This window comes from Sinocyclocheilus anshuiensis, unplaced genomic scaffold (assembly GCF_001515605.1).
Source record: "Sinocyclocheilus anshuiensis isolate Anshui unplaced genomic scaffold, SAMN03320099.WGS_v1.1 scaffold2232, whole genome shotgun sequence".
In the NCBI taxonomy this organism is placed as follows: domain Eukaryota; kingdom Metazoa; phylum Chordata; class Actinopteri; order Cypriniformes; family Cyprinidae; genus Sinocyclocheilus; species Sinocyclocheilus anshuiensis.
Genome location: NW_015547816.1, coordinates 354310 through 379490, shown reverse-complemented (window position 1 = coordinate 379490; position 25181 = coordinate 354310). Strand labels below are relative to the sequence as shown.

Below are 25181 nucleotides of genomic sequence, written 5' to 3'. Positions count from 1 at the left end.
AACTGACAGCCGCTGTCCATGCTAGCAAATAATAATAGCCACTCGACGTGAATTATATAAATAATTTAATAGCATGGCCATTCAAAACCCAAGGTTTACCATGTGCATAGTAAAGCGGGCACAGCAGACAATCATTTTTGGCAGGAATTAATGTAAACATATCGGATACCAGTCGTGTCTAAAGTGAATGTAAACAGACGTGCCAAAAAATCGGATATGGTCAAAAGATCGAATCTGTGCATTAAGACTTGCCGTGTAAACGCAGCCTCAGGCTGACAAGACCTGGATAAAGGCGAGGGCCTTTCTCCTGATGAGGTAGCTGAGTGCGCCGCACCACGGATCTTGCTCTCCGTACTACTAGGGATGTGATCCAGACAAGGCGTCAGCGCTTTCGTCCGGATCAGAGTGATACTTGAGTATCGTTTCCTTCGGGGGTCTTACATCTACCCGTAGCTCCTAATTCCCCTATAACCACCAGCTCTCCACCTGACCGAGGTTAGGTAGGAATTTTCCTGCATTTCCGTCTCCTATGCTGGACCTATATGTTTGGTTGGTTCTATGGCTTCATAGTGACCACCTTGCTGATGGTCTGGACTAGAGGCTTCTTTGAGTCGTCTCTTGAACGGGGCTCCAGCGCGGGACCCACGGTGGGTGAGTATGATCCATTCTATATATATAAATATATATGTTTTTAATGTGCTGGTGGTTATGTGTGTATAATCCTTCTATGAGAGTTCTTTGCAGCGTTTTCCGGGACCTGTGTGTTTCTCTCCTTTTTAAGGTAGGTCCTCTGTGAGCACCCCTTTGCTGGATTCAGAAACCAGGTGCTCGACTGGCAGTGTTACCTCACTCGTCGATATTGTGTCCAGCCGGTATGATAGCCCTGGTTCCGGCTTCATGCTTCCTGGACCATGCAGCCAGGTCAGAGGTTTCTGCGGGAGCCTTCTTGATCATCAGGCCCCCGGCATGACACTGCAAAAAATTCCTGGATGTCCGGGCTCCAGGATATCCCCTCTTGCTGAGGCATCGAGCGGGAAGTATAGGTGGCATTTGCGAGAACCTTCTTGTGTAATGCTGTCTCAGGCAGTGCTCCCCTCGCCTTAGAGGGTTGACCTATATGTTTGGTTGGTTCTATGGCTTCATAGTGACCACCTTGCTGATGGTCTGGACTAGAGGCTTCTTTGAGTCGTCTCTTGAACGGGGCTCCAGCGCGGGACCCACGGTGGGTGAGTATGATCCATTCTATATATATAAATATATATGTTTTTAATGTGCTGGTGGTTATGTGTGTATAATCCTTCTATGAGAGTTCTTTGCAGCGTTTTCCGTTCTAAAATCCACATTGTGGTAAGTTCGCACGCTAGTTCTTTGCGTTCTTTTCTAAAATCCTGTATGGTGAAGGCTTCGCACGGTTGCTTCGTGCCCTTTCTTGAGCTGGTTTAAGCCCCGTTCACCTTGGGCACCACTCCACTTAGGTATCCTAGGATACCTACTTTAACAGGGTGTGGCCATGGCGGCGTGGGTATATCGTTCCCCATAGCGACCCCTAGAGGACGCAGTTCGAAGTTCCCTTGAAAGGGTAAAATGTCAGAACCAACAGTCTTGTGCAGTGCTCCAACATATAGCATGGTTGTGCTTCAGGTGATCCTTGAAAGAGTCCCAGCTCTAGGTCCTTTCTGATGCCGTCCCCTCCTCTCTCTCCCACTTGTACGGTCCTGTATGAATAAAAACAAAAACACCAAAAATAAATACTCAAAATATACATTTTTATATTGTGAAATATCTTTTACTGAAAACTGAATACAAAACATATTGCATACAATATTTTCACTTACAGTTCAATAACAGTGGGGTTGGAAGCAAAGTGCGCAACACTATTCATTAAACACTTATTTGATGTATTCAGATGAAAGTTTACAATATTAACCAATTATTCACAAGCAGTTTGTCCCACAGTTACACATTGTATAGATAGGATTTTGTTGTAATCAGAATCCCAACTATACAGTGAATTTAGTAAAACAAGTAAAATCAAATTAAGTATATTTTTATTAAATGAAGTAAATTCAAAACCTATCACAAAAGGTCAATGTATCTCTACCAGAAGTGACAGTGCAATGTAGCAGATGAACAATTCCTTACCAAATTGCCAATAAGCTGAAGGGGACAAGGGGAAAGAAGAAATGGTTTACTGAAAAGTTCTTAAAAATTTTGTTTTATACCATTCCTTTTAACAATCTTAATTCATTTAAATTGTACCGACATTTGCCAGTATATGATATTCAGAAAAACAAAAACTGAAAAAAGACAAACGTTAACACATACCAGCAAGTAACAAACAACATCAGATGAATATGTGCTAATATCGCTAGCTGCTAACACGCTAATTGCAGGTTACATATCCTTTACCCATTTGTAAACTCTTGTTTATCTTAGATAGTGATTTTCTTACCTGATTTTGCCAGTATGTTTGCAGGACCTCGCAAATCACATCTGACCCTTTCTCTGTGTTCACATTCCAGTTTTTGTTCTCTGTTGACAACTCAAATTTGCTCAAAATAAAAAATTAACAAACAAATAAAATAATCTGGGATCGACCGAGCAATCTCAATGAGCAGCAGCTTACAGCCTCACTCACAAAGACGATAACGGTCATATTTTCAAACTTAAAAAGGGGCGGACAGTTTCATTGGTCAGTTTCCTGGATGCAGGGCCGTAGCCAGGGTTTTAAATTTACCGAGGTCCTAAATCCCGCCCCCTGGCTACGGGCATGCCTGGATGACAGCCAGATTAACCAATCATGGTCAAAGCAATAAGACAAAACAACCAACAGGATTTGTTTCAGTGTGGTAACGTAGCGAAATGTATAGTTTTATTGTTGTTAATGATAATGATTATATTGTAACATATTCGTATAGATTTTAGAATAGGTTTCATGATCAAAATATTGTAAAATGCTAATAAAATAATAACGATCATAATAATAATAATTTAAAAGGCAGAGATTTCTTTTGTATGTTGTTGAAGACATTACGTTGAATCAACGTACAGATCTTGTAAAAAAAAAAAATCAAGTGTTTTTTAATGTTTTTTAAACCTTTTTCAATCATTTAATACTAAACATTATTTCAACGTTGTTTCAACCTTGAAACAACAATTGACATTATTTCAACCATATATCAGTGTTGAAGGTTGGTCATGTCCTGGCTGGGGAGTATTGGCTGGAATTGTTGTATAATTTTACCTGTACATTATATTAAAGCTACTGCTAAGAAAAAGAAAGAAATCTTACAGTAATGTTTAGGTAGAGGTTGATGACACGGATTAAGTAAAATAAATTGAAACCACATATTCCAGCAACATATTGTCCATCTCATCTCCTTCAAGCCATTTCTCCTGCAGTTACACCTGCACTCACTCACATCATTAACACATCCCTTCACACTGGTGTTTTTCCCTCAGCATTTAGACAGGTTCGTATAACCCCTCTACTTAAGAAACCCAACCTTAACCCATCTCTTTTAGAGAACTACAGACCGGTTTCCCTTCTTTCTTTCATTGCAAAAACACTTGAACGAGTTGTGTTCAACCAAGTCTCTGCCTTTCTCACACAGAACAACCTCCTCGACAGCAACCAGTCTGGTTTCAGAAGTGGACATTCGACCGAGACTGCCTTGCTCTCAGTTGCTTAGGGCTGTCCATTCCCAGCCCTAAGACTGGCAAGAGCGGATTCCAAATCTTCTATACTTATCTTGCTGGATCTGTCTTCTGACATCAATAACATCTCCTGACATGTCTGTTCTATGAAATGAGAGTCTAAAGTCTTCTGCTTTTGACACGGTTAACCACCAGATCCTCCTGTCAACCCTATTGGCAAAGGGCATCTCAGGAACCGCACTCCAGTGGTTTGAGTCTTACCTCTCAGATAGGTCCTTCAAGGTATCTTGGGAGTGGTGAGGTGTCCAAGTCGCGACATCTAACTACTGGGGTGCCTCAGGGCTCAGTTCTTGGACCACTTCATTTCTCTGTCTACAAAGTATCACTAGGTTCTGTCATTCAGAAGCATGGCTTCTCATATCACTGCTATGCTGATGACACTCAACTCTACCAAGAACCATCCCCTTAAACTCAACCTTGCCAAGACAGAACTGCTTGTGGTTTCATCAAACCCATCATTTCATCACAATTTCACCATCCACTTAGGCACATCAACCATAACTCCTTAAAAAACAGCCAGAAATCTTGGAGTTATGATTGATGATCAGTCTTGGCAGGTCTTCCAGTCAGTTCTATCAAACCTTTACAATTAATCCAGAACGCGGTAGCAAGATTAATTTTTAATGAGCCGAAATGAATGCATGTCACACCTCTGTTCATCAATTTGCACTGGTTACCCAATAGCTGCTCGCATAAAATTCAAGGCATTAATGTTTGCCTACAAAACCACCACTGGCTCTGCACCCCTCTACCTAAATTCATTACTTTAGTCTTATGTACCCTCTAGAAGCTTGTGTTCTGCATGTGAACGTCGCTTTATTGTGCCATCCCAAAGAGGCACAAAATCACCGGCTAAAAACACATTTCTTCCATCTTTATTTGACCCTCTCTCTAGCACTCTCTATTCTAATTATATTCTTTAAAAAAAAAACTTGCCTCTTTTAGACTTGCCCTCTATTCATTTACTAACTGCTTGTTTTCTTTAAAAAAAATTGACCCTCTAACTCTAGCACTCTCTATTGTAATTTTATTATTTAAAAAAACTTGCCCCTTTTAGACTTGCCCTCTATTCATTTACTAACTGCTTGTTTTCTTTAAAAAAAATTGACCCTCTAACTCTAGCACTCTCTATTGTAATTTTATTATTTAAAAAAACTTGCCCCTTTTAGACTTGCCCTCTATTCATTTACTAACTGCTTGTTTTCTTTAAAAAAAAAAAATGATTAACAAAAGCAAAAAAGGCCTCTAACACTAGCTTGCTCTATTCTTTTTCTATTCTATGTTTTCTTTTTATTATATGATTAAAAAAAAAAAAAACTTGCTACGTGTACTGCGTTAAGCTAACCGAGACATGTAGTGTGTTCACCCTGTTGGAGTATGGCAGTGTGAATTGGCTTTTAGGTGCTTTGGAAAACAAAACAAAAAAACAGAAAAAAAAATAATATTTTTTTAATGTTTAAGCAACTAACATTAAATTCTTAAATCTTAATTCATTCTTACTTTCCCTATTCTTATAATATTCAAGTGTTCATGTCCCTGAGTAATATCTGCATGCACCTAAGTCTGAAGAGAACACATAATATGCTAGTCATTCGAAATACTTATGCTTAATGTTACACTGTCAGATATGCAAAAGAAATCTATCGTATCTCTTGCTCTGGCTACTGTGTATAGACCACCAGGGCCATATACAGATTTCCTAAAAGAATTTGCAGATTTCCTCTCAGACCTATTGGTTACTGTTGATAAAGTGCTAATTGTCGTAGATTTTAACATTCACTTTGATAATACAAATGATGCATTAGAACTTGCGTTTACTGACCTAATAAACTCTTTTGGAGTCAAGCAAAACGTCACCGGGCGTTATATTGTAGAAACTTAATTTGCTGTAAAGTTGCTTTGCAACGATTTGTATCGTGAAAAGTGCTATACAAATAAACTTGAATTGAATTGAATTGAATAGTAGACAGCAATCCATATGAGAGAGAGGTCTTGTGTGGAAGGTGGATCTGGAACTGACTTCTGTACAGGTTGTCAACATCTCTTGATTACCGAACTGCCCTGAAATACAATTCAAACATTAACAATGATTGTTATAAATGTAACGTGAGGCTCTTACATTCACAATGCTCATTTTGGTGGTGAAGTGTGCAGGAAATTCTGCCAGACTGAAATTTATTCTTTGGTGAACAGTCTTCAAGAGTGCAAATAAAACGTTATGTTTTAGGTACCTTTCAGACTCGCGTGAGGTTTCCACAAGCAACAAAGTCTACTTGAACAAACACTTCACTGCGTTTAAAGTTGAGAAAATAATATTTAAACAACTAAATGGATTTATATAATTTTACCTCAGACTGTAACCCAGACCGCTTCACGTGCTAATTAACCAACAGGAAATTATCAAATTAAACATTGGGAACTTAATAACTTTACAATACATTATGATGGACCCTTCTGTAGGTTGTTGTGTATGAAGTGTCCTCTCCGTGCAGAGTTAAACAAGATGGCCTTGTAGGACATACAGGAAATATTTGATATTTATTTGATATATTTTTTTGAATACTTGATAAACTTTTGAATGTTTAAGTTTTTACTTACTAGTGAGATGGTTCATAGTGCTTTGGAGATGTTCTTCGACAGGAGATCCGCTCCAGCTCTGCAGCATGGCCATCAGCATGGAAGAATATAGGAACAATTTGTCACGGAGCCAACAATATATAGTATACAATGTCAGGTTTATTACAAATAAACAAACTAGAGCATAGGTGAAATGCAGAAAAGAGAAATAGTAATATGGAAAACATACAAAAAAATGTTAAAGGGTTAGTTCACCCAAAAATGAAAATTAGCTTGTGTTTTACTCACCCTTGAGGCACTTGTGGACTGTTCTACTGCAACATTGTGAAAAATGCATATGAAGTTATTTAATAAGCTTTCTCAGATTACCTGTGTTTCCTATATCTCTGTCAGCAGCTCCCATTAGAAATGTTCTTGGAACTTCCCCTCTGTTTTAGAGGATTTTTTTCTGACATTCCTGAAATCACATTACAATTTTTTATCAATATTTGTTTACAATGAGAAAAAATCAAGACGTCTTTGATACACAGTGGTTTGAAATAGTTTCAGCCCATTTTAGCCTGCATGTAAGTGACGTCAACGATTGACTCTACAGTGCAGACTTGTAAGTTAAATTAATTAGCTTACTTCCATTTATCTATTGACAAAATACCAGCAAAACATTTACAAAGCTATCAAAACCGCTCATCTACACATAAGATGTGATTAAAAGCCCAAACTTTCATTAATAACAGCTCAACTCTATAGTTAGCCTACCTCTTATAGTTAGCCTGTATAGTTGGTTAACGGTTGTGATGCTAACGGTCTTTTTCCGAAGACACTAAACCATTTCTGTAAAGTAAATATTGAACAGAAACGTGTCAGTTAAAAGTAAGAAATGTCAGGAAGAGTTGTATGTATTATTTATGTGATTTTAGTGACTAAACTTACCTGAAAGCTGTGAAAACAGTGAAATACTTGTCAGCTGAGTTGACGCCCCGTTTCCATGGCAACTCCCTCCGCTCCAGTTTAAATGCGACTGGAATGTTCAACGCGCGCGCCCATTAATACACGTCAGAGTTACCAGCGTTTACATAAATAGTACAAAGTCAGATAAAATGTCATGAAACTTGATCACGTATTGTTTAAGTGTATAGCAGGCCTACATCAAACTGTAAATTCACTGAGAATATATAAGCAGTATTGCAAAACATTGTTGAACTGTGATGAAAAACCAGCTGATCCTGAGCCAGCTGAAGGTGGGTCTACTGTCATTTTAATTCTGTCCTGTTTTTCACACGTGTCTAGTGACATTATTAAGTATGTTTATTTATCTAATATTTACAGCATGTTTGTTAGTTTCAGAGTTGTAAAATAATCCATATATTATCCAAGTATTATTGTGGTCTAGCCTCAAAATTTGACTTTTAAAATGTGGTGGAAATTTCTAACTGTTCTATTTTATTTATTTTGTAGAAAATCAAACAAATGTGAAGAAGAAACACATCTGTGCATTCTTCAAAAGAATGTGGCGGGCTGTAAAACGTGCAACAAAACACAGCAAAAAGCACAAAGTGGTTCCTCTTTATCCACAGCCCGACACATATTCAGCTGATCCTCAGCCGGATCAGTCCGGCCTTGAGTCGATGGCTCTGCAGGATCCAGTTGATCCTCAGCCGGATCAGTCCGTCCTGGAGTCGATGGCTCTGCAGGATCCAGTTGATCCTCAGCCGAATCAGTCCGTCCTTGAGTCGATGGCTCTGCAGGCTCCAGCTGATCCTCAGCCGGATCAGTCCGTCCTTGAGTCGATGGCTCTGCAGAATCCAGTTGATCCTCAGCTGGATCAGTCCGTCCTTGAGTCGTCCTTTCCAGGTGCTTTCAAGCATAGACGAATCAGAGATCAAACCCGTTTCAGAGCAGCCTGTTTCACCGATCCAACTCCTGGTGAGTCTTTTTCCACTTGTTAACCTTTTCTTGTTCCTCCACTGATTGTTTTAAACCTGTGTCTAGTTACCCTAGTAAGTCTGTGTGTTTATATGCGTATGTCTAATTCCACATAAGATAATTCAAACGCAAATGATAAATCTAGTACTCTTGACCAAGTAGCATTTTCCTGATTGTGTATTTAAAGAAGTATAGTTTTAAAGAAATTGAAAGAATCCTGCTGTTTTACTTTCACTTACAGTGCGTCTGAAATCTCATACTGAGTAGGTGCTACATTTGAATTTAAACCTACTTTGTATTCAATTTCAGATGCAGCGTTTGTCTCAGACATTGACCATATTCAGTCTCCTTAGAGCTGATGTGCACTGGATGTGTATATTTATTCAAGCACTGCTATTGGGCTTCATGTAAGACTGAATCTCATATATTAACATGTTCCTTTGGTAACTTATATTTTTGCAGTTCCATTTGATGAAATTTATGAAGTAGGAGAAGAGATTGGAGAAGGAGGCTTTGGCACTGTGTACGAGGGGATTTCGAAATTTCTACGTGAGCAGGTAGAATCACTGCTTTATTCACTAAACATATACTATATCATATATAGACCATATAGATCAGTGCTTAGACCAACACATATTTAAAATCAATTTAAATGGAAATATTTGTGATAATGACAATATATAGCTTTAATGTTAATTTCCAGATTCAATATGATCAGTTTAACCATCCGTAACATCTAGTGCATTTAAAAATTACTTTTATTTATTTATTTTTAATTAAATTTTTTGCAGGTCGCCATCAAATTCATCCCCAAGTATGAAACAGACCAGTATATTCAAATAGTAAGTTGTCAAAACTTAATGTACACATTTAAATATGAACTACATACAAATTATAATTTAAAGGGTTAGTTCACCCAAAAATGATAATTGGCTTGTGCTTTACTCACCCTCGAGGCATCCTAGGTGTATGACTTTCTTCTTTCAGACGAATGCAGTCGGAGTTATATTAAAAATTGTCCTGACTATTCCAATCTCTATCATTGCAGTCAATGGGTGTTGCAGTTGAACAGTCCACAAGTCGTCAAATAAAGCGCGCATCCATAATAAAACTTGCCTCACATGGCTCCGGGGACTGAAGCAGTACCAGCGGATGATGCAGCATGTATACGCACAGCAGGCGCCTCTGAGATATGCTAGTCTCGCAAATTTGTTTATAGGAGCAAAGGAAACAAAGTTTCCTTACTTTAGCAAAGGAAAACCAGTCTCCTCTTGGTTTATATCGAAGTCCTCCGACATTTTTCTTTGCAAATCTTCGGTTTGTACTTCTAATTCATGACCGGCATTTTGTTTTGTTGTCTCTCCGCATTCGTCACTAATCACGCAACGCCGACGTGCTACATCATCCGCCGGCACGGCTTACACATATGACAGTTGGCAGAGTTATATAAAAGTGTTTATTACGTTTGAAATATGGATATTTTTCTTACAAAAACACATGGATTCGCTACAGGAGGCCTTTATTCCCCCCCACCACCCCCGGAGCCGTGTGAGGCACGTTTTATTATGGATGCGCGCACTTTATTTGACGACTTGTGGATTGTTCTACTGCAACACCCGCTGGCTGCAATAATAGAGCTTGGAATAGCCAGGACAATTTTGAATATAACTCCGACTGGATTCGTCTGAAAGAAGAAAGTCATATACACCTAGGATGCTTCGAGGGTGAGTAAAACACAAGGCAATTTAAATTTTTGGGTGAACTAACCCTTTAATGCAAATTATATTTTAAATACAAGTGAAATGTGATATTGAACTCTTAATTATTTAACTCTCTTTGCTGTAGCCTGGCTGTTCCAAGCCGCTGTTTGCAGAAGTGGCTCTAAACCTGCTGCTGAAACGACCTCCGTTAAGCCCCTACATTGTGCACATGCTGGAATGGTTCGAAGAGGACGATCGGTACATCCTGATCCTGGAGTATCCACAGCCCTGCAAAGACTTGCTCAAATTCATGGTTAACAACATGCAGCTACTGGATGAATCACAGACACGTAGCCTGATGTACCAAGCAGTGCTGGGAGCCAAGCACTGTCTTGACCGAGGCGTCTTCCACCGTGACATTAAGTTAAATAACTTTCTGATCAACACAAAGACAAACCAAGTCAAACTGATAGACTTTGGCTGCAGTGACCTCGTCAAAAGTTCAGGCTACTTGGATGGTTTTACAGGTGAGCTGGCATTTTGTGTTACTGTTGCACTAAGTCCTAATGAGATGACAGTCTTCTGTGTAGTGATTTAATACTAAGAAAGAATAGATGTGTATAAATGCACATTTGGACAAGTTCCGGTGACTTTTATAAGCAAAATTTGTGCTTAATCTGAATATCTCGTGCTTTTGTGAACAGGAGGAGTCTGCCCACCTGAGTACTACAGGGACTCAAAATACGAGGCAGGGCCAACAACTGTCTGGTCCCTGGGCATAATGATGTACACAATGGTGTGCAGATGTCAGCCCTTTAACAGTCTAGAAGACATGATGCATGGCAGTCTGAGTTTTAATGCCAGAATATCCTCAGGTGAGAGAGAACAATTAACTACCAATAACACAATGACAATAATATTGTTAAACACGCAAAGAATAATACGTGCTACATATTCCAGAAGCTATTTTCATACTTGACAACATTACCGTGTCACATGGACATAAATAACATACATGACTAACCAGTGCTCTTGTAAAAACTTGTACAGAATTGCAGGATTTGATAAGCCGCTGCCTGGCTTATCACCCAACCGAGAGAGCAACTATAGAGGAGATCCTAAAGCATACATGGTTTCAGCAGGGACACATGTCAGGAGTAGCTCAGGATCAGGTAGGATCAGATAAGTTAGGAGGGAAGGCAGATGATGACAGAAATCCCTCTTGTGAAAGTCCAAGCAGTGCTGTCATGAGCTTCCACTTTACATTTATTCATTCAGCAGATGCTCCAAATCGGCCCCAGTGAGGAAAAGCTGCACAAACCATTCAGCAGAGAGTCTTCAGAGCAGCAAGCTTAGTTAAAAAAAGGCAGCAGACTTGGTGGACAAAAAGTAGTGCAAAAACAAATACAGAAAATGTAGAAGAGCTAATCTACTGCACAAAAAGAAGAAGCAAATTCAGTTAAAAAAAAGTTAGTGTAAAAAATGAGGAAAAAAGTCAGCTCCTCAAACTGATCCTCATTAACATATTCAAAAAATTATTTAATAAAAAATTACATTTTTATTTTGTATAACTCGTCAGTTACTCACTGACACACACACACACACTTTCTGAATGGGGACTTTGCATAAACTTCTATTGTTATTATAAAGAGCTAGTTATAAATACTATAACCTAACCCTAACACGAGTTTTACAATAAAAATAAAAAAGAGTTCTGAGTCCTTTTTTTTTAATACCGTTTTTACAAACAAGGATGTCCCCAAAAGGAGGTTTTGTCAGATTTAGCTCAATTCTGGATATAAATTTGTGCCCTAACTTCTAGCCATGTTTCATTTAGAAACATAAAATCCAGGTTGTTTGTGGTTATTATTAAGGTTAAAGCTGCAGTCCGTAACTTTTTTTGGTTAAAGATTATCCGAAATGGTTTTCGCGGGAAATTCGAGCATGCCGCTGCGTCATTACATCACGCCTGTAAATATAAAGAAGTTGTCCCGGCTACTAGACTATCACATGTGAGGATGCTGCAGGTGGCGGATCGTTTATAGCCTTTTCTCAAAGCAGCTGGAATAGTTAAATGTATCATTTTGATGGCGGATTGTAATCCAGAAACGATTGTGTTTATGAAACACATGTGAATGAAATTAAATTATATTTCAGTTTTAAATGTGCTTCTGATTACAGATTAGCCTGGGATTAAACAAGATTTGTATTTTAAAGACAACCAGTTCGAAGGGAGCATAATTTGCTTTTTGGGTTAAAATAATTTCTTAATATGAAATTCGAATGGTATGACAATTAGATTAGACTGTGCAGAAATTGAAATCTACACGCTAATACACACTATATTCACATAGTCACGCAATGCTGATGTTGTTAACATTAATAATTTGAGAATAAAGTATGACAATAATAATAATTTGCAAGGTTTGATGTGATATGAGCTAACCAATCTTTAGATTAAATCACCATTGGTAGCGCGATTTATTGTAATGCTTTTTTACTCACTTGGTCAGAACAAACGTGGCAGACTTGTTACTTGTTCAGATGACAATATCCAGTGAAAATGCTTATTTGGGTCATATATTCCAAGATGTAGGCTAGAATCTGTGATTGCGAAGTACAGTAAATATCCACACCGGTGCGGTGACTGACTGCCACACATACTCTTCAGAACATTCATCCGCGCTGGAGCCGTGCCGACTCACAACCCACGCAAGGAAGATAATTCCGCACACAGCTGCAATTGCAGGTTTTCAAACAGAGATGGCGACAAAGAGGCAAAATTTACCGACTGCAGCTTTAAGTAGGTGTGAACACACACAAACACACATTTTTGTTGAAATGTTAGGCCATTTGTTCATAAATACCAACTCACATTTAGTTATGCTAGACAATCTTAGAAAAAAGGCCCTATAAAAGAGCCAAGCCAATGAAAGTAGTTATCGGCCAGAGAGACACAAAGATTTTTTTTTTAATTTGGCAGCCCTGGTCATGTTTTGGATTATTATTATTTTATGTCCCACAGAAAAAAGAAAGTCACACAGGTTTGGAAAGATATGTGGGTGAGTAAATACATTTTCATTTTTGGGTGAACTATTCCTTGATCTATTCCTTGTGTGATTTACTCAATGAAATAAGCTGGTGTACCGATGAAACATGCTACCTATTGTGCTACCAAAAATGTATTTGCATTGTTTTAAGGGTAAGTGTAGGGTAGGGGTAGGTATGGACATTAAAAAAAGCCTCAAACCACATGAATAAAATGCTGGTAGCACAATCTGATAGTTAGCATTGTTCGCTATCGGTTTGTGCTACCTATCTTTTTAATGGGAGGTAGCACAATCTGATAGTTAGCATTGTTCGCTATCGGTTTGTGCTACCTATCTTTTTAATGGGAGGTAGCACAATCTGAGCGGGTAGCACAAATCGTCAGAACACCGGGTGTAAGGCTGTTCAGCTGTTCACCAGACTACCTCTGCGCCAGCCCTGTTTTTTCCACTTCAACAAAAATCATGTGGTAGTATAGTGATAACAATCTATATCAGTGTGCTGCAACATCTGTTCAATAAAAAATACACTGCAAACAATCATTTTCTTAAATGGTATTATTTTCCAGTAAAATATGTAAACAAATTAAACAAGTCCTTGAATTTGATTGGCTGAACATATTGTAGTGATTACAGAATGCTTTGAGCTTGGAGGGGAAACTGCTGTTGTTCCACTCCACTCATACACTTTTCAAGTAATTTAAAATGATTATTAATTTTAATTAAAATCTGTTAACAATTTTTTTTCGTACATTTTTGCCACAGCTGTGTTCCGCACCTTCTGCAAGCCCTGTTTGTATTTTTCTGTCTTCTCGTGGAGGTTCTTCTGCTGGTCAGGAGTGACAGCTGCATCTGCCTGATGGGCTGCAGTCAGTTTCTCCACTTTTCGTGTCATGCGGTAGGTCTTTTTGCTGCCTTCATCTGCAACTAGACACTTACTTAACCACAATTCAGTAACTTAACTGATGCTTAGAGAAGGGTTAGTTGAACTGGAGTAAAATTGTGGAAAAGGTTATAATCACGGATGCCAACTTACGCATTTGTTGTCAGCCACATGCTTTCGGGCTCATAGGATTTTCAGAGCAGCACAGGACTTGATTTATGCCATGCTGCACAGATCAGCACAAATGAGAGTATATGTTCTATTTGGCCAGACCATTATGTCAGGTGTTGGGTTTACATGTGTGCTGTCAGCATCATCGCACAGTAGTGAAAAACGCATTTTTGTCATGACAACTCTCAGAGGGATTGGCATGGTAATGTACATGACAATGTTAATGTATTTGGTCTTGGCGGAATATAACCCCCATATAGCATACATGAATCACCTCGTAGCAGATCTATACAGGTGGAGCTGGGGAAGGTGGAGGGTTTCTGAAGCAAGCTGCAACTACTACGGTAAGCCCCAGTCATATATTTGAATGCTGATACAGGAGAGAACCAATCAGCTGTGCCATGTGATAATGATGTCTTTAGGTCAGATTGAGTTAGACCTATCGGACTGCGCCATCTAGAGTTTCATGCCGGAACTCTATTTGTATTGCAACAGAGAAATGAGCACAATAAATTAGACTAACATGTCCATTTTCATGTGTTGTAAAATTAACATTTATAAAATTAACTTTTATGAAAAGACTACCTAATAAAGAGTATATATTTACAGGAAAAATAAATTAAAATAGTTTCTCTTAATAGAGGAGCGAATGTGTGTTCCTATGCAATAGGTGACATGTTAACATCTCTATTGCTTTTTTATTATCTATAATTTAGTGATTCTAAACTGCCTTTCTGACACAAATGTAGACAAACAAGTTATATGCATTTATTATGTACTTATCATTATGTTAATGATATACTTTATGTACATAAAATATTTATTTTCACTTTTTTTATATATAAATTAGCCAGTAAACAATCTGACTTGCTGGTAAATTACCTTAGAGGTAAAAGTATAGGTCTAAACAACATGGATGGTAGGGAAAGTTAATACAGGGAAAGTTTCTAAGAAGTGCATCTAGTACAACATTAAGTGTATGGGTAATTTGCAGTAGTAAGATAATTAAAAGTGATCCAAATAGAGGCATGAGATTAATTCAGTCAGTCATAAAAAAAAATCTCGCTCCAGCCAGGCAATCAAAGTACAGGCAACCCTGTTATAGGTAATACAGTAAGGATCTGTTCTGAGGACTAACCTTTATTTCTGCAGAAACACAAGTTTACTACAAATCTAAATGTTATTTAAATGATGAAAAGGATAAAATATGAAAATACTTTTAAAGGCAGTGCTGAAGTGCACAGTGAATGTGAATGAAAGTGGAGTGTATTTTGTTCATATATTTATGGACATGAGAGTCCTCTCTGTCCATTTCTTTACCATTTACTATAAAGAAAGGAACACAATGTGTGCTTCATGCAAATAGTCTCTCACTCCTCTTTCCCTCAACCTTCGTTCTCAGTTGCAATAAAATATCATTGGGTCTGTAATGGACACTGACTCTAAAGAGAATGGAAATGCAGGCATGAGTGGAATATAGATTAGAAAGTAAAGCATATCCTTCGGCAAGACTGTGAAAAAGCTGTGACATCGACTCTAGAGGGGCATTTAAAGAAAAATTGGAATAGAGAGGGAAGGGGCAGATGAAAGTGTCACCTTGAGGAGAAGCAAAGAGAGGGAGGGAGGGGGAGTCAACCAGCGCCAACACTTTTCTCTCTCGACAGTCAAAACATAACACTGTGCCTTTCTTTCTTCAGAAAAAAAAAACATACACTGAATGAAGTCGCCGAAAGTCCTTTAAGGAATCATCTTCAAAACAGCTCTATCGGCAGCATATGTGACTGTATCTGGTTAATTATCACAGACAAAATGTCAAACAATCCCTCAGCTTGTAAAAACTACTTAAACAAGAATGACATTTTCAGTAATACATTTACAAAGGGCATGTTAGCGTGTCGCCAACAATATGCTACTCTAAAGCCCAAAGTATACTTCAGCTTTATATGCATTACGTATACTGTTCTGGTGACAAAATTTGCATCACTCGCACTGTGTGAGAATCCTCGCGTACGTGAAAAAACCAAAGTATACTTTGGCCTTAAGGCTCTGTTTACACCTGGCATTAAGATGCATTTCAGTCAATCACAATTACACGAATCTATCTCTTTTGCCCACTTTCAACTACTTTCCTGATTTCTTTGAGGAGAGGGTCGATGGGTGGGATGTATGTTTGTGCTTTTTCAGATCTTTATATATAATATTGAAATAACCTTGCACAATTTACATATGAAGGTGAAAGAAGACAATGGAAAACGATGCAGAGAGCATCAGCTTTCTTTTCTGCTCTGACAGCCGCAAAACTACACCAAACCTTGTGGGTTTGTGTTTGAATCAGGACTGGTAAGAGAACATTGTGCTCTTTACATTTTACGACACATGAACGCTTAGGCTACGAAAGCTATTTAACATTGTCCACTTGTGATCGGATCGACAAAAATGCATCTTAATGCCAAGTCGAAACGGCTTATTAAGCACAAAAATGCATAACACACATAATAGGAGAAAAATATTTTACAGTAAAATCAATATTACAAAACTATTAATGATAATAATAAAATATTTTGAACTTTTTTTTTTTAGAGTATTGAATAAAATGGCAGTCTTACCAATGACTTTTGTTGGAAGTTTTTGGGGCAAGACACCCCGGAGGGTGTACAAAGATTTTTTTAAGCACTTATAATTTAGTACTTTATAGTACAAAATGTGTTATTTTAGCAATATCGTTGACATTGCACCACTGGGTCTACTGGTTTATGCATTAATTCCTGTGGTTGAATTATTGTATAGGTAAACTGGCTTTGCATGACGTAGAATAATCTTATGGCATAATCATGGATGTTATTTTCACAAATTAAGCGTTAGCGTTAGTTCTGGCAGGTCACGTGAGTCAAGCTTGCATCAGCTGATTCTCAGCTGATCACATCTACCTATAGGAATATGACACCTATCACAGCATTCCTATATAAGCTCTATTCAGTATTATTCAGCAGCTTTTCAGCTTGCTCAGGAGCAAATTACCCTCCTCCATCCCCAGCTCCTCCTTTCGCCACAGTCAGGACTTGGCTTTCTGATATTCCTTGCTAATCAGACTCCTTTATCTTGAATAAAGTGTTACACTTAAATACCATGTACATTAATGATATCTGCCTTGTTCTGTTCTGTTAACCCTAGGGGGGTTATTATTGCTGCTCTCCCTGCTCATTCATGATAGGCTGCATGGATGGGCAGGGAGTTTTTTGCCCAGAACAGAACCATACCGCCAAACCAAACTTTATGCGGAGTATCTATCATTTTGACGATAGTGGTCCTGACAGAAACAAGGTTAGCAATAATTTCTGTTACAGTTGTCTCATGTTAATTTGCAGACTGTCTTTCTCCATAGACATCCATTGTAAGTGAACCAAGTAATGAAGTCAGAATATTCCTTATGCAAAACAAACAGACCTAGATGTTTAAAGTGCTTACTTCCAGTTTTTTTCCCTTGTAAATCTTTCATTCACTCGCTCACTTTCATTGTTTCCATTTTCATTATTTTTAAACCCATTTACAACTCTCACACATTCATTGCATTCCTCGTATACTCTCATTCAAAATTCACTCATTCATCCATCGCACACCTTTACAGTCACAATCCCAGTCTCCCTTAGCTCTCACTATTTATTTATTCCCATGCTTCGTTTCTACTCATCCAAGTCGATCCCTGCTATTGCTCTGTTCTCCATCTCCACAGGCTTAATTGTCTAAACTAAGTGTGTTGATGTGAGAGCTTCTATTAGAAGCACGTATTGATCTGAGCAGCTGTGACTGCTCATTCAGGGCTCGGGCAGGTGTCTCCTGAGTGTAGTGTAGCGGCAGTTTATAGGAGGGATCGAAATCATCTCAGTAGGGGATTTTACCTGAGATACACCCTTAAAGGAGAAGTGTGTAATTTAGTGTTACAATACTTTCTCCTATCCCTGTTTAATTTAGTGTTCGGGAAACCTGATTGACCCTCTTCACTTCTAATGCAAGCCATTATTACATATGTAAACACACACCCACAATTTATTTACCCTTTTTACAACAATATTCAAATACAATATCCAACACCCCGTCTACACTGAAATCATACATTATGACAAAATTCTATACAACAATAAGATCAGTTTTGATATTTAACTTGGTATTAAATTATATGGTTTTTACATAGTATTCCAGTGTATTTTCAGAAAATACCATGGTGTTACCACAATTCTAATGTCCAAAAACTAAGATATTACCACATCCAAATAAGCATGGTACTTTTTGTTAGCACAGGAAAACACACATATACACTTCTGCCAACTGTGGCCAGATCTGCACTGAAATATGTCTGTGCACTATAAACACCAGAATCCAATATTTGTAGCCACCCACAGTCTAAGAGAGAGGTTAGCCTGAGGTAAAAGCAAAGCTGCTCTGTGGTATTGTGGCATGAAACCTCGGCTGATTTCACGCAGAGCTTAACCGCTTTGACCATGTAATAGAGTGAAGAAAAGAACAAAATAATCCTTCTCCCCCTCTCCCCGTCCCTCTGTCCCTTTTGACCAACAATCACTGTTCCTCTCGGAGCAATCAGAGGCTCTAAGCCAGCAGGCTGGTTTTATTGTGTGATACAAGGCTAAGACCATGGCTTGCTGGCTTTTGTGGTATACTTAATGCTCCTCAAGAAGAAAAAAAATTCAGAGCTGAAGTCAGTATATTAGGATTTTTAGTTTCTCTGACAATTAGGATATGATTTATAGAAATAACTACAAAATGGCATGCTTTTCTACCTCAAACTACCTGTTTTTGGAAATTAATTGCATTTTGCAATAATCGCATTGCATCCGTATTTATTATTTTATTAATTTTATCTTTAATACAGTACCCTAATGAAAACAAATTGTGGTTTTAACCCTTGTCTTTGGCACTTGTCAGCTACTCAATCAGAGAGACCAGCTGGCTGAAAAGCTAAACCAGCTAAACACCACCTTAATCCAGCCACCCTACTAGCTTAACCCTCTACCGCATGGTGTGGCCATATGGCAACATGCTCTTTTTTTTTCCAAACATTTTTTTACAGCACTTCAAGTTAAGCCATTCTTAGAAAAGAAAAAGAGTCAAATATTTTTTTCTATAGGTCTATCATAATGCGTGCGGTAGAGGGTTAAATAAGCCTAAAGTTATTTTCTGGACTCTAAACCTGGCCAAACTAGATAAGCTGGTCTGTTTTAATGATTTCAAAGGGTTTCAAAGTACCAGACAGGCTAATGGCTCGTTTCCACTGAGCACAGTACAGTACGGTACGCAATTATTTCCATTGTCAGAAGTTGTGAATGGTACCAAAATAGCAAACCGTACCGTACCACTTTTTTGGGACCTTTCCGTTTGGGGTACCTAGCACAGTAGTCCGGTACCTAAAGGGTGGAGCTAGACTGAACGTTGATTGGTTGACAGAGAATCCTCACTTACTACAAGGGGAATGACAATACAAGGGGAATGAAGTGTCTCCTTATTTACATCAGAGTGTGGAAGCAAAAAATATAACAGTGTATTTTAGAATTTTATATTTTCACACACGTGCACACAGATAATGTTGCACTTTCTTCTTTGCGCCATAATGACGTCGATCGCTAATTTCTGGCATACACCACGCCTATCAAGTAAGGGTACTGTTGGTGGTGGAAACGCAAGCCAGATCAGGGTGTACTGTCCCGAAATGTACTGTACTGTGCTGTACCGTACCGCTTGGTGGAAACGAGACCATATAAACCAGCTAAACACCAGACTGGAAGACCTGCTAGACCAATTTAAGACTTAAACCAGGACCCCCACCCTTGGCTGGTTTAAGCATTTTATTTTATTTTATTTTATTTTGACTATAGTTTATATTTTGCAGTTGTGCACCAGTTGCATTCAATTAATTAATTGTGGGGCAGTTGTGGCCTGATGGTTAGCGAATTGGACTTGTAACCCAAAGGTCATGGGTTTGAGTCTCGGCAGGGATTGTAGGTGGGGGCCAGCACAGTGAATGACCAGCACTTTCTTCCACCTTCAATACCACGACTGAGGTGAGACTCTTGAGCAATACCACGTCTTCAATACCACGACTGAGGTGAGACCCTTGAGCAAGGCACCAAACTCCCAACTGCTCCTCGGTAACTTTTCAGGACATTACCCCATGTCCCCACTTTTCAAAACGCTTATAAATCACACAGAATGGAGTGTATTGAAAATCTGAAATAGCACAAAGTTTCCTGTAAGGAGTAGGTTTAGGGTTGGTGTAGGGCAATAGAATATACGGTCTGTACAGTATAAAAACCATTACGCCTATGGGATGTCCCCACTTTTCACAAAAACAAACCTGTGTGTGTGTGTGTGTGTGTGTGTGTTTTCACTACTCACTGCTATGTGTGTGCACTTGGATAAATGCAGAGCACAAATTCCGAGTATGGGACATCATACTTGGCTACACGTCACTCACTTAAATCGCTACCTTCATTAAAAGTCAAAATGTTGCAATATTAATTAATCCTGCTGTGTAGCATATCCATATCCCCAGGTGTGTTTGCATCTGACATGTTCATTAACTACACACACATACATACACACTCTTGCTCCCTAGTTCTAGCCTTATTAGGATCAGCAATGAAGAGTAAAATTAGGTGAAGGAGGGGTACGGGTTATGTTGTTTATCTCTATATCACCTGGGTGGTTCATCTCTACTTGATAAAGTAGCAAAACTCCTCTGTAAAATTATTCTGAAACCTTTGGAATCACATCCAACCATTACAATCAGTCAACTTGAGTTTATTATTGACTCAATGCTGTTTGTTCTCAGGAAGAAGCATGTACATGTCTAAGTAGGTATTTTATGTTATTGTAGTAAATCAGCTCAACAGGGAAATATTTATGACTAATTATAACTGGTTATGATTAATAATAAATATTTAGATTAGATCTTCGAATTTACTGTAGCAGAATCAATATTACAATTATTTGATCTGTCCATCCACCGAGCAGACAATATAATCATTTATCAATTCAAGGAACGATTATTTTCCTGGCCAAGGAAGAATAACTGTCCTTCTTTATGCAGTGCTAGCCTATAGTATGTAGGGTTTGGCCCTGTAGTGTGAGTTGTTCTCTCAGCTGGGGCATCTCAGTCTGGATCTCCCTTACATGTTGCCTCAGGGTAGATAGGCTCACGGAGTTGACACTGGTCGCTCCCAGGTTGAACAGGGTTCCAACAGCAGCAACAGCTCTGAGCAAGGCCCCTAGGAATCGTTTGTCACGCCTGTCATGTTGAGGGGACTCTGAGTGGGTGTTGGGGTCAGATCTAATGCTTAATCATAACTGATCTGACTCATCCCTTTTCTCTCCCTTATGGTGCTTTTCCTGGAGGAGTTCCCTTAAAAGTCTCATGATCTCTGCTGATTCAGATGTAGCTTCCTGGTTCTGTTCTGTGGATGGTTTATATTTGGGCTTGTCCAGGGCCTGTCGAGAGGGGTTCTGCTGCTGGCAGTCCGAGCTCGGTGCTCGTGTCTGATTATAACTGATTAATTATAGTCTAAATAAAGAAATGTCTTTATGTGTGTGTGTGTGGGTGTGTGTTATGTGAGCGTGTTGTAGTTTGCTGGTCAGCCAGGCCCACTGGTGCCTGGCCCCGGGGGTCATTTACGTCTCTTTGGAATGTGTTTGAAATTCAATGGGGAGACGAGAGTGGTGAAACTGTTTGGCATCTCCTTGATAGTGGGGGGGAACCATTGGCCATTTAGCACCCATATAAGTGTAAAGTCTGTGACCAGGACTGTACAAACTGACATATTTATATGCAAATGTCAAAAGCTAAAAGGGTCTCTTAAGCCATAAAACCCAAAGATCATGCATGATTCTACACAGACGCTACATTATGTTATGTTATGTTATGTTATGTTATTTTCACTCATAAACCTCCATACTGCTAAGCTGTTTTAATGTACTAAGGGTTTATTGTTATTAGTTTAGAGTGCCCTCTATTGGCAACTTTGCCTGTTCAAGAAGCAGAAGGGGTCATATTAGACCGACAGGGGGCGCCAAAGTATTGTTTTTAATTGTAATTTGATTTCAGTTTAGTTTTCTCACACACCATGGTAAGAATGATCCAAGATCCACCACAAAGTCAATGATGTTATAACCTTTAGAGCTCTCATTATAAAGTGGATAAGCATACAAATAAACTTACCCCACTAAGAATATTGAATCTATACTTTGTCCCAGTGCACTACATCATTTTAAAGTAGGTGTTGCTGCATAAGCTAATTAAACTACATGTTCCAAGCCAAATAGTGCAGCCGCCTCCCAATTTATGAACCCATCATGCACTAAAGTCTATGAATCATATACGAACAACGTGTAAAATTTTAGGGAAAAGACATTCCATAGAGGTCAAAAACATTTCCGGAGCACAACAAAACTAGATGAAAATTCTCAATAAACACAGGCAATTAAAGCCAGGCTAATTTACTGCTACCCAGGAGACCAGCAAAGCTTGTTTGACATAAACCGGCAGGAATGAGGGAGGCTCCCCTGAAATGGTGACCACAGAAAATGAAGCCTGCTTTCCACACATCAGTCCAGAAAGAGAGAGAAACAGGCAGCTGAGGAAATGGGGTTCACTTTCCGCACAGCTGGGCGAGAAAGAGAGAGACGGGGAGGGCAGTGGTGGTTTTATAGGGGTTAGGAAGAACTTGGGAGAGATTTTAGAAAGAGAGGCTGCGGTAAGAGTGCTGACGCACAAGTGGAACATGAGTGATCTACGCAGTCAAAAACTCACTGTAGTGCACACACGCACATTTTACAGCAACTACCATGTCAAACACAGTGTGTCTAACAATATTGCCAATGCCCAGTTCAAGCAAACTTACTCCAATCTACAAGAACATTGATCCTGAAGGTATAGAGTGGAGTTAAAGCTTGGGCTCAAACATGTACACACATCACATAACTATTTTTGTATGGATCTCATTTTGTTGCACAGGGACACTGTCATGCTGAGAATGACCCAGCAGTGCATGACTGCATGCTCTTGCATTATAACTCCCCATTGGAGTTATGATGTCTTGTCCAGCACTTAAAAAAACAACCCCAGACTGTTATTCCTGCTCCACTAAACTTCACATGTGGCACCATGCAATTCAGGGAGGTAATGTTCTCCTGGCATCCACCAAAATCTTTTGGACTGTCGAGCGTTTACAAACTGGCAAATGGGATAGCCTGTTTCATCACTGTTTCCAGTGGCAGCTGCTGATGGTGTCCTTTTTTCTTGTGCTAAAATATGTGAGAAAATGTGAGAATGTGTCCTGAGATTTTGCTTTTCTCAGACCTTTCTATTGTTGGAAGGTGTGGTGTAGTAGAAGGCATGGAAACCAGAAGGTTGCTGGTTCAAGCCCTGAAAGCCGTAAGCCTTGAGCTTTCACCATTGTGCCAAGACTTTTAACCATAGGCTTCTCCTGTAGGATTGTCAAATATAAATCACTTTTGTCACTTTTGTTTTCAGATAAAACAACTGCTAAAAAGAATTCTTAAGCTACTTACTTAACTAGAAACACATTGATTAGGTGATGTTAACTGGGGACTGTGTACCTCTCACTTGTGTTTCTTTAGTATTTGCAAAGAAAGAAGAGGATGCTCTGAGTTTGGACCAGACTTCATTAGAGGTGAGAAGGAGCTTATAGGTAATGCTCATGTTAAAAATGTTCGTGTTCATGATGAAATTGGTGCAAACAAAAGTTTGTTAGAAGTCTGCAAATTTGATCAATTATACATAATGTACAATAATTGGTGCTTCCACCATTATCTTCTTTCTACAATTTATTGGTATATAATCTTTATATAATATAGTGTGTATAATGATATAATGATTATTTCCACCTTTTTCTCTTTGGACAGCAAGCCACTATGCTTTACCTTTACCCTGACTGTTGTTCACATTCACCCCCTAGAGGTGGGAAACTCTGGACCTTAAGGTCCTCATTTCTGCAGAGTTCAGCTCAAACCCCAATCAAACTCACTTGCCTGTAGCTTTCCAGTAATTCTGAAGACTTTGATTAGCTTGTTCAGGTATGTTTGATTAGGGATGGAGCTAAACTTTGCAGGGCAGTGGACCTTGAGGGCCTGGGTTGCCCACCCCTGACCTATGGACAGTTGCATGACTGTTAGCAGGTAAATAAGCGTCACCTCGCTTTCCACTTCGCATTATTTTTAATGCTTTGATAGTTGACCATGAAAGCTCAACAAGAGAAAAAATTAAAAAACTGATATACCATTGCTGTGACACTTTAAAACTCATTTTGATTTACTGCTTGTCTGTACATTTTAATCTTTACCTAAAAGCAGTGGATGTGGCTAAAATAACCCAATACTAAACGTTGGGGTACCCATATACTTTTAGCCATAAAGTTGATATTTCAGACAGATATTTTGACTCTAAAAGCATTTTTCACCTCGAAAATTACCCATACCTACTTGACTCATGGCTCCTGACATCATAACAGCCCCTGGCCAAACCATGAGTGAAATATCTGTGGTGTCTAAGACTCGATTATTGCGGTAAGAATCTTTTGGTTCTTCAGACTTTTATTGCACAATAATTCTGCCACCACAGACACGCATTTCATTTTATTAGTGCAATAAATGCACTCTGTGGAACCCGCCTTTGTAAGGAAGACAGACCAAGCAAGACATTGAGAAAAGACTCATCTTTTCTACTGTTTCCAACCTTCGGAACTAGCAAGGAGTTGCTTGTGTAGATAAGACACAAGAGAAGATGTTGTTGTTGCAATGAGTCAAACACTCTCCTCTGCATGTTCGAGGGAGTGTCCGTCGTAAGAGTCAGATCGAATTAATTCCTAAATATTATTCTTTGGTGAAGTATTGTTTGAAATGTCCCAAGCTTAGTGCAAAAGCATTGTAGCTGAAATATGGTAGTGATGAATCTAGCCAGTTTGTGTTAATTTCCTGCTGTTATGGCACTCTATCAAACATCAGCAAGATTACAAACTCCATATGCACAGCCAAAGCAAGATTTAGTCCATGCTAATATTGCAGCACAGCACATTTCACTAATGGGTGTTTATAAGGATAGGTGCCATATTACACACAACTGAAATGCTCCAGTACCCC

The 25181-nt window shown here is 38.9% G+C and overlaps 1 protein-coding gene across 1 annotated transcript; it reads left to right on the top strand.

Moving 5' to 3' along the window:
• The first annotated feature begins 7919 nt into the window (after nucleotides 1–7919).
• LOC107704619 (serine/threonine-protein kinase pim-2-like) lies at nucleotides 7920–11273 on the top strand. Its single transcript, XM_016507592.1, has 7 exons — nucleotides 7920–8145; nucleotides 8680–8774; nucleotides 9009–9059; nucleotides 10063–10444; nucleotides 10622–10792; nucleotides 10968–11089; nucleotides 11196–11273. The coding sequence occupies exons 1-7, from the start codon at nucleotides 7920–7922 to the stop codon at nucleotides 11271–11273; spliced, it is 1125 nt and encodes a 374-aa protein (XP_016363078.1).
• Nucleotides 11274–25181: the final 13908 nt, after the last annotated feature.